This window comes from Lindgomyces ingoldianus (genome assembly GCF_010093535.1).
Source record: "Lindgomyces ingoldianus strain ATCC 200398 unplaced genomic scaffold BDR25scaffold_62, whole genome shotgun sequence".
Classification (NCBI taxonomy): Eukaryota; Fungi; Ascomycota; class Dothideomycetes; order Pleosporales; family Lindgomycetaceae; genus Lindgomyces; species Lindgomyces ingoldianus.
The window spans coordinates 116,407-127,978 of record NW_022985223.1 but is presented as its reverse complement, the minus strand read 5'-3'; the positions used below and the strand labels follow the sequence as shown (position 1 = coordinate 127,978).

Here is an 11,572-nt window from a genome sequence, read left to right as displayed (position 1 = left end):
CCCTCGCTGCCGCCACTGCGACTCTTGTATCGCGACACAGAAGTCCACCGGTACTCAGACGCCTACCCGCCCGACTGCCACCTTGCCCCCGCCAGACAAACAGGTGGCTTGACGAAAACACACGGACCTTCCATCCATTGACGATAGCAGAACGTCATTTCCTCGAGGCAAGATGATCGAGAATACACGGCGCCGCCTGCTCTATCAACTCAACAGTCGCTGGATCTATGGCAAGATTGTGAGCGGGCATACTCGGTCGTTGAAACGAAATCATCGCTAATACCGACATCCTGTCTAGCCGCTTCTTCACGCTGCAGTCTTCCTCCTACAAATGGCCGCAGTCTCTCTTTTGACCCGCAAGTTCAACTCCTACTATGCCAGTCGTCCAGGTATGGGCCCTAGAAAGCTCCTGTTGATGCGCTGAATCGCTAACAGTGCTTGTGCAGTCCTTACCACCATGATTACGAATGCCGTACGTTGACGCCCGCTCCCCATCCACTGTCAAACCCGACACCAAATCACATTTCCCTACTCTCGTTCATGCCCCTACTTTAAGATCCTCTAAATGTAGAATCCGATCACCGTTCCAGATCCCGACCCCGCTGTTATCACATGATCTTTCACCACCGCACATGAATCCAGGCTGACAGCGGATTGCAGATATTGGGTGGCATCGCCGATACAGTCGCACAGTCGTTGACGGCAATCCGGCAGCGTGTAGTTCGCAAACCTGGGGGCTCGGACAAAGACGACTTCGTTGCGATCCAAATTCACGAGCTCGACAAGCGGAACCCATGGCCTGCAGGGGAGATTATTCCGGACTCCCGCCGACTGCCCCCCCCTTTCGACTTTGAACGCTTGACCAGGTTCATGGCATACGGCTTCTTGATGGCCCCGATACAGCACAAGTGGTTTGGCTTCCTATCGAAGACATTTCCCGTCACCAAGACGTCTGCTCTCATGCCTGCTCTGAAGCGAGTAGCGTTTGACCAGTTTCTCTTCGCTCCTATTGGTATTTTCGGCTGCCCCAGCCCCGTGTCCTGGCTTTTCTGATGTCTTACTTGTTCTAGGTTTGGCCTGTTTTTTCACCTTCATGACTATTGCCGAGGGCGGCGGGAAGCGAGCTGTCACGCGAAAGTTCCAAGACGTCTATGTTCCGGCCCTCAAGGCGAACTATATGGTCTGGCCAGCAGTGCAGATTCTCAACTTCCGAGTCATGCCAATTCAGTTCCAAATCGTGAGTTTACGCCTCTTACATCTATAGATACTACACGTACTGACCATAATTGTAGCCCTTTGTATCCACTATCGGTATTGCTTGGACGGCATACCTATCCCTCACGAACTCTTCTGAAGAAGCTTAAATACCTCTATTGCCCTCTAACGAATCCCCTTTCTAGGTCATGTATTGTAAATTCGGATTAGTGATGACCAAGCATTTGGGATTAGGGAGTACTCTTTTGAGATTCTGGCGCAGTGCGCTTCCAAGGTTGCATACTAGGTCCGTGAATTGGCGTTCTGAGCATGATTATGGCGCTGGATTTTTTGGACTGGAGGCGTTAGTGTGTTCACATTCCATCGCTAGGTTACAATAACAATTCCTGTTAATTAAGGGTACGGTGATTGCTTTTGGTGTATGTGGGCAGGCAATGCGAATAGCTTTCCGGCCGCGGGAGTAACGGAGCGTGGTGTCTTCGGCTGTCTTGAGAGAACCTGCGTGAGGAAAAATTTGAGCAATTGAGTTATACACACTAATAAGAATTACTTTTGGGATCACTCCAGCCCTCCAACGTCAGTAGCTCGTTTGCTTTTCCGACAAATTCGATAAGGACCGGGAGGGACTTTCGTCACAGGGAAATCTCGCGCATATGCAGCTGCCAGCGTCACCCCACATCAGCCCCTCCATCGATTGACCTAGAGCCATTCAACAAACATTCGGCGCCTCCCACGCCAATTCTTTCCATTCCCTTCCTCGACGTAAGTAGTCTTCGATTCTCCTCTTTTCGCTTCAAAAGAACACATTGGTTCTTCAAAGTACCCTTCGAGACCTTCAAGAGCTACATAAGGCACTACAGCTTCGGGACGACTTTCATACCACCATGTCTCTCTCCAACAAGCTCTCCATTACCGACGTCGACGTCAAGGGAAAGCGTGTGCTCGTCCGAGTAAGTCTCTCAATCCCCCTTCCTGATATTCATACACACTCCTAGAATTGAGCTCTCATCTAATCCTGCTCACCTCAACAGGTCGATTTCAACGTCCCCCTTGACGCCAACAAAAATATCACCAACAATCAACGCATCGTGGGCGCGCTCCCTACAATCAAATATGCCGTCGAGCAGGGCGCCAAAGCCGTGATCCTGATGTCGCACCTCGGCCGCCCGGATGGCAAACCAAACCCGAAGTACAGTCTCAAGCCGGTTGTTCCCGAGCTCGAGAAGCTGCTGGACGGGCGGAAGGTAATTTTCGCCGAGGACTGTGTGGGGAAGGAGACAGAGGCAACGGTCAATGCCGCGACCGATGGGCAGGTGATTTTGCTCGAGAATTTGAGGTTTCATGCTGAGGAAGAGGGGAGTTCGAAGGATGCTGAGGGGAAGAAGGTTAAGGCGGATAAGGCGAAGGTGGAGGAGTTTAGGAAGGGGTTGACGGCTTTGGGGGATATTTATATCAGTGAGTGCTGCAAGACACTTTCGGGAGGGTGTTCGGGCTAATTGGTTGCAGACGATGCCTTCGGAACAGCACATCGTGCCCACAGCTCTATGGTCGGCGTAGACCTCCCGCAAAAGGCCTCCGGGTTCCTTGTCAAGAAGGAGCTCGAGTACTTCGCCAAAGCCCTTGAGGACCCTGCAAGGCCCTTTCTTGCAATCCTCGGTGGCGCCAAGGTCTCCGATAAGATCCAGCTCATCGACAACCTGCTCAGCAAGGTCAATAGCCTTATCATCTGCGGTGGTATGGCTTTCACGTTCAAGAAGACGCTTGAGGGTGTCGCTATCGGAAACAGCCTGTTCGACGAGGCTGGCAGCAAGACAGTCGGAGACTTGGTTAAAAAGGCAAAGGATAACAATGTCAAAATTGTTCTGCCAGTAGATTACATTACTGCGGACAGCTTCTCCAAGGATGCAAAGACCGGATATGCCGAGGATAAGGATGGTATTCCAGACGGCTGGATGGGACTTGACTGCGGCGAGAAGTCGATTGCCCTGTACAAGGAAACCATTAACGAGGCAAAGACAATCCTCTGGAACGGCCCACCAGGTGTCTTCGAATTCGAGGCCTTCGCGAATGGCACAAAGAAAACCATGGATGTCGCCGTCGCCGCTGCACAAAGCGGAAAGATCGTCATCATCGGTGGTGGTGACACTGCGACCGTTGCCGCCAAGTACGGTGTAGAAGACAAGCTCAGCCACGTATCTACTGGAGGTGGAGCATCTCTCGAACTGCTTGAGGGCAAGGATCTTCCAGGTGTGTCGGCTCTGTCAAGTAAGTAGATCATGACCAGTGGCTCAGAGTATTGGCTTAAAATAGATGGGAAGGGTCTTCCTCGAGGTTATGACGTATGTTATTAGTTCTTCAAGGGTTCAATACAGCTCGACTGATACTTTAGTCTTCACGATATACTTGACCCATTATGCCATGTGCCTGTTTGTATTGCCTGGAAGCTGTCCTTCAAACCCATGACGAGTACTGCTTTTCTACCAAAGACCGGCAATCTAGGTCGAATCGTGAACCCGCTCCTTATCATAACGCCACCGGCTTGCCTGCTCAAATCATTGTATCGCATGGAGACTCGTTCGTTCATTTCTGACCAAGCTTCTTGAGCTCTTCCCTAGATGGCCAAATCAGCACTCCCACATTTCCCAGAACCGATATACAAAGCCATGTCATACCTCAGCTGCACCGCAAAGTCCTCATTCGTATCATCGTCATCCCAGCTCTCCTCCCACAGATGCGCATTGCCGCCTGGTAGCTGTGTCTCTTCTTCCGGCCAGTCTGACATTGCGCAGTAAGTATTCATTCTACTAGCACCCAGTTTAAACTGGACAGCGAGGCTTGGGTTACCTTCTACGGGGAAATCCTCAAACTCATCGTCTTCCTCGAGCTGTGCGGCGGGCTTCTGGGCGTCTTTGGCTGCGTCACCGTTTTTGGAGTCGGAGGCGAGGGCTTTGCTTGTTTGCGAACTGTTTTGGGCTGAGGCGGACATAGCGGGTTGGGTGGATGGGGGAACGGAGGATCGATTTGTGCGGATACGTAACTGGGATGCGTTGCGTGGCAGGTGGCTGAAGCTGTTGATGCGTGCGGCTCTGCTGGATCGTTCGGGAGTGATTTGCGAGAGAGCGGCCCGATAGCTTGGCAGGGGTCACGTGAAGCTGCAGCTTTCACCGGCTCTCTGGCCTCCGTTTCGATCCTCAATTATTGTGATAAGAAATGCTTTCTCTTGTCCAAGACGCCCTTCACTCTATAATGAAGAGCCGCCCATAGGATCCAGCAATATGTCTATCTGTCCATCCCTGCGGACAAATACCTTCGGGTTAGCCTTCCCCCGGTTCACCGGTGACGTACCACTCTATTCGACTAAGACTTTCGGGCTGTCAGCAATGCCACTGCCGTCGTTCCACTCCTTGTATTTAGCCTCACCAGCATGATGTAGTCAATACCAGGACTCCTTTCCCTGCCGCTTCACTCTTCTTACTCTCTTCTCTCCTTTGTTCTGAAAGCTTGGCTTGGCAAGCGATATGCTGAAACTCGGAGGTTGGTTGGGAGGTGGGAGGCAGAAGGCTTCGGGATCGACGAGGAGTTTGAACGCTCTTGATGAGCTTACACAGAGTAAATACCTATTTTCTAGCTTGCGTGAGAAATGAGGACTGACAACACAAATAGTTGAAGATGCAATGGCAGGTATGCTGTTTCCCCCGCATCCAGTCAACCCCATGTTACCATGTTTATGCTCATGTCACGCGAATACAGCTGTTACCTATATAATGGACGACGATGTCGACAGCGCCGAAGAACGTCTCAGCAAAGGGTCTTCCCCATTCCACCAGGTACTCAGAACACCCAAGAAGCCCGCAATTACGCGGGTACTCGATCCCGGGCTTACGTAATGGTAGTTGGGAAAGGGAGTGGTGATCTTCATGCGGGCTACCCTTGGATTTGAGCAGGAAATTATGCGTGAAGGTTCGGCTCTCTCTATCTAGTTATGCGTGGTTGAGGAGGGTCATTAATCGGGGAATGTAGCTTCTGAGACCCTCTCCGATGCCGAGAATGCCGCGTACGAGCATCAACGACGCGCCCACCGTACTCATTCGTACCAATCTCCCATCTTTCCGCCTGGTACTGAGTATGCAGTTTGTCTGGCTGAGGCGCAATTGATGAGCGCGATTGTGGGGGTCTTGAATGAGAGTTTGACGGAGGCGATCAAGAGCTTCTATAAACTGAGGAAGGCGTACTTGACACTGGAGGGTGTTATGGATGCTGAGAGGAAGTTCTTAAGAGAGAGGAGTGTGAGCTCTTTGAATTCGACAAGGTCCGAGAATTCGACGAGTCCGACACAGGGTGGGAGCCCTCTCACGGTTCCTAAGCTTGGACAGTCTGCAGCAGGATCTTCTACGAGTCTATGCAAAGAAGTTAAGGAGGAGGCGAAGACGGATGTTAACGAAGAGAAAGGGAAAGGAGGCGGAGATGAGGACGGCGAAGACTTCGACTTCGTTGATGCTGATGAAGAACGCCAGGACCTCGAGACTCCAGTTGAGTATAGGGGACATCTGGGGATACCAACGGAAAAGGGAGAAACAGTTGACATGGACACCGTAAAACGGGACCTCGACCTCAAATCCAGTGCCGCACCTAATTTACCCTCCGAACCGTCTGATTCAGTCCCGGACCCCGGAGAAGACTTCGCCGGGCTCACTGCCTCAGACACTATCCAAGCAAGCGATGATTTAGCTCTATACGGAGATCACCCCGTAGACGTATTCATCATCTCCGGTGCCAATTTCTGCTTCGGCATCCTTCTTTTATTAATATCTCTTGTCCCACCAGCTTTCGCAACACTGTTGAAAATCGTAGGCTTTAAGGGCGATCGTGAACGCGGTATTCAAATGCTGTGGCAAGCCACCAAATTCCACAACATCCACGGCGCGCTGGCAGGCCTTGTTCTCTTCGGCTTCTACAACGGTCTGGCTGGATTCTGCGACATCATTCCCCAACGAGGCGAAGGTTCGTACCCGAAGGAACGGTGTAAAGTGCTGTTAGTGGAGATGAGGAAGAGGTACCCTAGGTCCCATCTCTTGCTTCTCGAAGAAGCGCGTATGCTGGCGAGTGAGAAGGAACTCGAAGATGCGGTTGACTTCATGGCTAAATCGTCCGAGTCCCCGCTAAAGCAGCTGGAAGCGTTACGCTGGTTTGAGATGAGTCTAAATGCAATGAATCTGCATGATTACGAGGGCACGTCCACGGCGTTTCAGACATGCATCAAACTGAACAACTGGAGTCACGGATTGTACTACTACATCAGCGGCGCCGCGCACGTAGAATTATACCGTCGCAACAAGACTGCGAATCCAGACAAGGCAAAAGAGGAGAAAGCCAAAGCCGAAGACCTCTTCAAGAAAGTCGTGCCCAACACCGGCAGGAAGAAATTCATGGCGCGCCAACTCCCTTTTGACGTCTTCGTGACCCGCAAGATCCAGAAATGGGAGCAGAGAGCTAAGGACTGGGACTGCGAATTGATCGATGCCGTAGGTGTTAGCCCTATAGAGGAAATGATATATTTCTGGAACGGGCTTAAGAGGATGAAAACGAGACATCTGCAAACCTCTCTCGATAATCTCGCGTGGAGCGAATCCGAGCAAAACCCCTATTGGGAGAAAGAAGGGCTGGATGAAAAAGGGATTCTGGCCTTGTTGCGTGCGGCTACGTTACGTAGTATGAACAATACGGATAAGGCGAAAATGGTCCTCAAGGAAGAGATCCTCGCCCATGACAAGACGCTGTTCAAGGGACACTTGAAGGATTCGTGGACGGCTCCATGTGCAAGATACGAGATGGCAGCGAATCTTTGGAGGGAGGTGGATAGGGATGCGATGCCGGAGAGTGATAAGGAGAAGTTGGAGGAATGTAGGGTTTGGTTGGACGAGGTTGGGAGGTGGGAGAGTTATGATTTGGATGCCAGGTATGTTACTCCCTTTCTCCAATATGGGTTCAGCCGAGGTTGAGACGATGAGTGGCTAATGGGATGATAGGATTGGGATGAAGGTTACGACGGCGAAAGCCACACTTAAGAGGTATGGTGTTGAGAGTTGATAGCTGGATAGAAGTATTTTGCCAGGTATCCCGATTGATTACGTGGGAAAGCAGGCTTTTTAATACAATCGAATAGAAATATAGAGTTTCGGCACTTTCTTGATTATTACTTTTGGAATCATTTCCTTTGTCACGTTTGTCGTGGAAGGATCTCGACCTAATTAGTCCTCATTCAACTCCCTACCATACTCTTCAATCCGCTCCCTCAAAAACCCCTCCTTATCCTCCACAGCAATAACGATCCCAACTCGGAACCTCACCCTTTCTTTCAGCAACCACAACGGCTCCAACAACTCCCTCTTTCTCTCCTACACACCCATACTTGACACATCCTTCAACACCGACCCTTCTTCTTTCAACAACCATACCTGCTCCTCTAGCCACCCACTTATCCACTACGGCAAATGCGTAAGCTCCTGGGCTACTCCCATCCGCGCAACCGCAACACTCCACAACAACACCCATTCCACCTTTTGCGCGCGACGGATGGCAGACAGCGTGCCCGCGCGAATGCTATCACGCGGGACGCGGGCGCGGCTGAGCGGGTGGAAGCGGAAGGTGATATGACGGTAGAAGTGCGTGAGGGCTTTGGTGCAGATTTGGGGGCTGGTGAGAAGGAGGTGTAGGGGTGGTGCGTCGTGCGAGCTTTAGGTTATGGGGTAACCGGGCTGGCAGTGTATGCTGAGGCATGTGTAGATGGCGTGGCGCAGTTCTAGGGGGAGACAGAGGAGTGGTGGTAGGGGGTGGGTTGGGGTTGGGGTTGGGATTGGAGCTGAAATTGGAGTTGAAATTGGGGTTGAGTCTGGAAGGATTGAGGGGAAGGACGTTGAAGGACTGGCTGGCGGGTTCGAAGTCACCTGGGCAATGCGACAATTCGAGATTGGGTAGATGATGAAGTTCAGATTGTGTAGTTGCGGAGAGGAGGGTAGATCAGGTGACAGCGTCTGTTTCGTGAGTATTTAAGCAATTATGGCTGCATGTAGAGGGATTAGCTGCTAGGAGACTGACGTATGGAGCAGCTAATACATATTGTGAACGTAAGAAGTCATGCTCTTGGCCCTGAATTTGGATCATGCAGAGTGTTGATCTAGGTGTTACTAGGAGCTGCATCGGATATTTGAGGACAAGCTCCGGCCACCGGCCACCGGGCCAATGACGCATTAGAAGCACAGACTGTATAGATTCTCATCAGGAACGCGTCGAGAAACACGACCTCTTTACCCCAACACTTTTCCCCACCCCGCCCACGACACAGCCATGAGAACTCTCAATGGCCTCGTACGCATCGCAAACGAAGACAATGATCCAATCAATATCTAAGACTCCTTCCACAACCCTCGGTCTCTCTACGAAACGCGACTCCGAGTCCAAACCACAACTCCCCACGAAGCGCAAACGAGATCAGATCTGCGGACTGGGAACATTCAACAAGCCATTCGTGATCAAGCCATGTCCGGACGCTCCGTACGAAACACCATATACCTTCAAACCGGTCCGGATCATCGGTCGGTCACAACTCCCTCTCACCTTTCTCGACACCACTCCCAATTCCGCCTCTCCTGCCCGATTGTTCGCCGCACACATCGATGTCCTCGAGAAACACCATGATTCTCAGCAACAGGACAATGCGCCACCAAAGCTGCTCATCGCACGCCATGAGGCTAACAGGGCGTTGTATGCCGTCGAGCGCGTTCAATCGCGCGTGTACAGCTTGTGCAAGCTTGCAAGCTGGCTGAAAGAAAAGGATGTAGGGGACTTGTGGGATCCCTCTAACCTAATGCAATACCCGAGGTTTCCCAAGGTTGAACTGAGCGAGTCAAGTGGGACACATTGGTGGCAGCAGGCTGCTGTGACGGCTGAGCCGGAAGAGGGGCCCATGAAGCGAACAAAGATCGCTATGCTTCGGCCAAAATCCGTCCAAATAGAGCCAAATTCAGCAGACATAAATGGAGCGGCCAGAGAGTGTGACAGAGTCGACTCGGTTGTGCCGGATCAACCTGAAGGTGTACTAGTGGAGGCCCCGTCCCCACAACAACAACTCGAAACCCTCGTGCAGCAGTATCTGGACGCTTTATATATGTCTAAGACATCTCTGGCCTACTTTGCTAAAGGACCTATTGCTCGGATTCGTGCGGCATTCTCCTCCTCTGAAGAGGGAGCCCCACCGACTTACGAGCTGGTTGCTTTCCTGAAATCCATGCTCATAAGCCATAAAGCTTGTGAGAAGAAGTACCGTGAAAAGCTTCCGGATATCATCAAATCTATACCCCCAGGAGCTTTTTCTGATGACGACCTACTGGATGGTCCCGCAAAGCCCAAGAAATCCAGGAAGAAGGCCAAGATCAGCAGGGATGGAGTGTATCCCCAGGAAGGCGATATGATAAAGAGATGGTGGATAAGCGGGATGCCAGGTCCAGAAATATACGGTGAGGAGACTATTGACCAACAAATCAAGAGACGAGTTGGAGACATTCGTATACGTGAGACGTTGACGCAGATGATTTTGATGCTTGAAATCATAGCGCTGGAGGCCCTGTCGACTTACAAGCCACAGCTTGAAGAAGAAACGAAGGAGATCCAGACACAGAGAGAGACTCAAGAGAAGCCGAAGAAACGTAAGAAGAAACTCGACGACATCAATCTGCGCCTCGACTTGCTGCTGGATAAACTCTGTATCTGGCAGTCTGTCGATCAGGACGAACTCATCGACTTTGATGCGAAATCATCCAAAAAGGAAGGTGGTGGCGACAGACTACAGAGCTTCTGTATAGAGGTTATCATCCCCTTTTACATGAACAGACTCCCAGAACAGGCCATGATGATTAACAAGAAGCTCGGCGGACCTGTACATGGATCCCCTCCTAAACGAAAGGCAATGAAGCCTCCGACAGCATCGCGTAAGTCTGGGGAGCCGAAGGAGCCTGATGCGAAGAAGTCGCGCCGTACCTTAGGCCGAGTCGCATCCGACAGGACCTCGCAAGCTGCTCAGCGGCGCCCAACACCATCTCTGAGTCGTTCCAGTACAGACTCCGGCTTGCTCAATGGCATCAAGCGAGAAGCGAGTGAAGTGCCATTGTCTGCGATTCCCTTCAGCCGTAGTCCCTCAGCAGCCGTGAGACAATCCATGTCGCAATTCAAGCATCTCAAAGGACGGGAAATCGACTTGAGCACATCAGCTGCGGCAGCAGCGAAGCTGAAACAGAAGAGGAGAGTCGAGGAAGATCTCAAAGAGGCTATCACAGCCCTAAAGAAGCCCAATCGAGGACTCGCGGCCGGAAGCTACGCTGACGAAGTCGAGCGAAGAGGTTTCGGTGTTCCCACAAAATCCAAAAAACCAGCCAACCCTGTCCGGAAAGTAACGAAAGATGTTCAAGTCTCTGCGACACCACGAACCGTTAGGAGGACCAAGGACGTCGACGAGTGGACTCCAATTCGCCATCACAATCCATTTGGTCGAGACAGTAAAAGCGACACGCCTGCTTCAAGCAACTTCTATGTCCCATCATCAGCCGTGCGTCCAACGTCCTCGATCGTGGCTGGAGCTGTTCCACGTAGTATAACGGCACAGGACATGGCTGCATCGAGTATCACCGAAACACCATCGAAGGCATCGACGAACAAGTCGATGATGTCCTCAGGGCCAGCACGCAGAATGATATTTGCCACACCTGTGAACGCTACTGATAAAAATTCCGCGTCTCCATCCAAGATCTCCTCTCCACCAACGGCCATATTTGCCACACCGACTAAGGAGAATGCAGTAGTTGCTGATTCTCCTCTACCACCCCATCTACCTACCTTCTCGACGCCTGTGAAGAGTCAGGAGGAGAATATTTATGACGCCTTGGGCTGGGACGATGATGACTTTCTTTGAGTTGGGAGCTGGGAATGGAAGCTTTTGTTTTACTGCATAGCGAGGTTGCATGAACGAGTACAGGAGCTGGTGTTTTGTAAATGCATTTTGACGGCGTACCAGGGCAGGCACACCATGAAGAGGACTTTTGCATGAGAGCTCGAGATTGTTGGTAATTGCGACGGCGGAGCAGGCATAGAAACTCTGAAGATGTCTTTTGCATAAGAGCTCGATATTCCTGGATGGAACCAGCGTTTTGCAGGCAGCTGCTTGTAATACAGATAGACTACCCTGCACAAAGCAAAAGTCACAATAATCGCTTGCTGACGATGAGGTGAAGTTTGCACCTGAGAGGTGGTGATTTTAAATGGCTGCTTCCTTTTCCCTGATGGCGCCTGTCATGCTCGGCCATGCTAG

General features: G+C 51.4%; 5 protein-coding genes across 5 annotated transcripts; 4 read left to right on the top strand and 1 right to left on the bottom strand.

Annotated features, from left to right (window-relative positions):
- The first annotated feature begins 81 nt into the window (after window positions 1–81).
- On the top strand, window positions 82–1,864 carry BDR25DRAFT_115583 (uncharacterized protein). Its single transcript, XM_033683634.1, has 6 exons — window positions 82–238; window positions 299–389; window positions 447–472; window positions 661–1,012; window positions 1,071–1,237; window positions 1,293–1,864. Exons 1-6 carry the CDS (start codon window positions 173–175, stop codon window positions 1,362–1,364), a joined length of 774 nt encoding a protein of 257 aa, XP_033540007.1. The 5' UTR covers window positions 82–172; the 3' UTR covers window positions 1,365–1,864.
- BDR25DRAFT_115532 (phosphoglycerate kinase) lies at window positions 1,733–3,657 on the top strand. The gene is made up of 3 exons (XM_033683633.1): window positions 1,733–2,165; window positions 2,247–2,670; window positions 2,722–3,657. Exons 1-3 carry the CDS (start codon window positions 2,100–2,102, stop codon window positions 3,486–3,488), a joined length of 1,257 nt encoding a protein of 418 aa, XP_033540006.1. The 5' UTR covers window positions 1,733–2,099; the 3' UTR covers window positions 3,489–3,657.
- Window positions 3,658–3,795: 138 nt separating this feature from the next.
- BDR25DRAFT_347379 (uncharacterized protein) lies at window positions 3,796–4,462 on the bottom strand (the record flags this gene model as incomplete). The annotated part of the gene is made up of 2 exons (XM_033694258.1): window positions 3,888–4,462; window positions 3,796–3,826 (listed from the first exon to the last, which is right to left on the bottom strand). The coding sequence occupies exons 1-2, from the start codon at window positions 4,199–4,201 to the stop codon at window positions 3,796–3,798; spliced, it is 345 nt and encodes a 114-aa protein (XP_033540005.1). The 5' UTR covers window positions 4,202–4,462.
- Window positions 4,463–5,024: 562 nt separating this feature from the next.
- BDR25DRAFT_115658 (uncharacterized protein) lies at window positions 5,025–7,412 on the top strand. The gene is made up of 3 exons (XM_033683635.1): window positions 5,025–5,175; window positions 5,236–7,171; window positions 7,242–7,412. Exons 1-3 carry the CDS (start codon window positions 5,133–5,135, stop codon window positions 7,300–7,302), a joined length of 2,040 nt encoding a protein of 679 aa, XP_033540004.1. The 5' UTR covers window positions 5,025–5,132; the 3' UTR covers window positions 7,303–7,412.
- Window positions 7,413–8,572: 1,160 nt separating this feature from the next.
- Window positions 8,573–11,343, top strand: BDR25DRAFT_347377 (uncharacterized protein; the record flags this gene model as incomplete). Its single annotated transcript, XM_033694257.1, has 1 exon — window positions 8,573–11,343. One exon carries the CDS (start codon window positions 8,573–8,575, stop codon window positions 11,174–11,176), a length of 2,604 nt encoding a protein of 867 aa, XP_033540003.1. The 3' UTR covers window positions 11,177–11,343.
- Window positions 11,344–11,572: the final 229 nt, after the last annotated feature.

Coding starts and splice junctions, on each gene's coding strand:
- BDR25DRAFT_115658 (XM_033683635.1), top strand. CDS start 5,133: ATGCGGGCTACCCTTGGATTTGAGCAGGAAATTATGCGTGAAG. Junction 5,176..5,235: donor GCAGGAAATTATGCGTGAAG/GTTCGGCTCTCT, acceptor CGGGGAATGTAG/CTTCTGAGACCCTCTCCGAT. Junction 7,172..7,241: donor AGTTATGATTTGGATGCCAG/GTATGTTACTCC, acceptor ATGGGATGATAG/GATTGGGATGAAGGTTACGA.
- BDR25DRAFT_115583 (XM_033683634.1), top strand. CDS start 173: ATGATCGAGAATACACGGCGCCGCCTGCTCTATCAACTCAACAGTCGC. Junction 390..446: donor CTACTATGCCAGTCGTCCAG/GTATGGGCCCTA, acceptor GTGCTTGTGCAG/TCCTTACCACCATGATTACG. Junction 1,013..1,070: donor GTTTCTCTTCGCTCCTATTG/GTATTTTCGGCT, acceptor TACTTGTTCTAG/GTTTGGCCTGTTTTTTCACC.
- BDR25DRAFT_115532 (XM_033683633.1), top strand. CDS start 2,100: ATGTCTCTCTCCAACAAGCTCTCCATTACCGACGTCGACGTCAAGGGA. Junction 2,166..2,246: donor GAAAGCGTGTGCTCGTCCGA/GTAAGTCTCTCA, acceptor TCACCTCAACAG/GTCGATTTCAACGTCCCCCT. Junction 2,671..2,721: donor TTTGGGGGATATTTATATCA/GTGAGTGCTGCA, acceptor AATTGGTTGCAG/ACGATGCCTTCGGAACAGCA.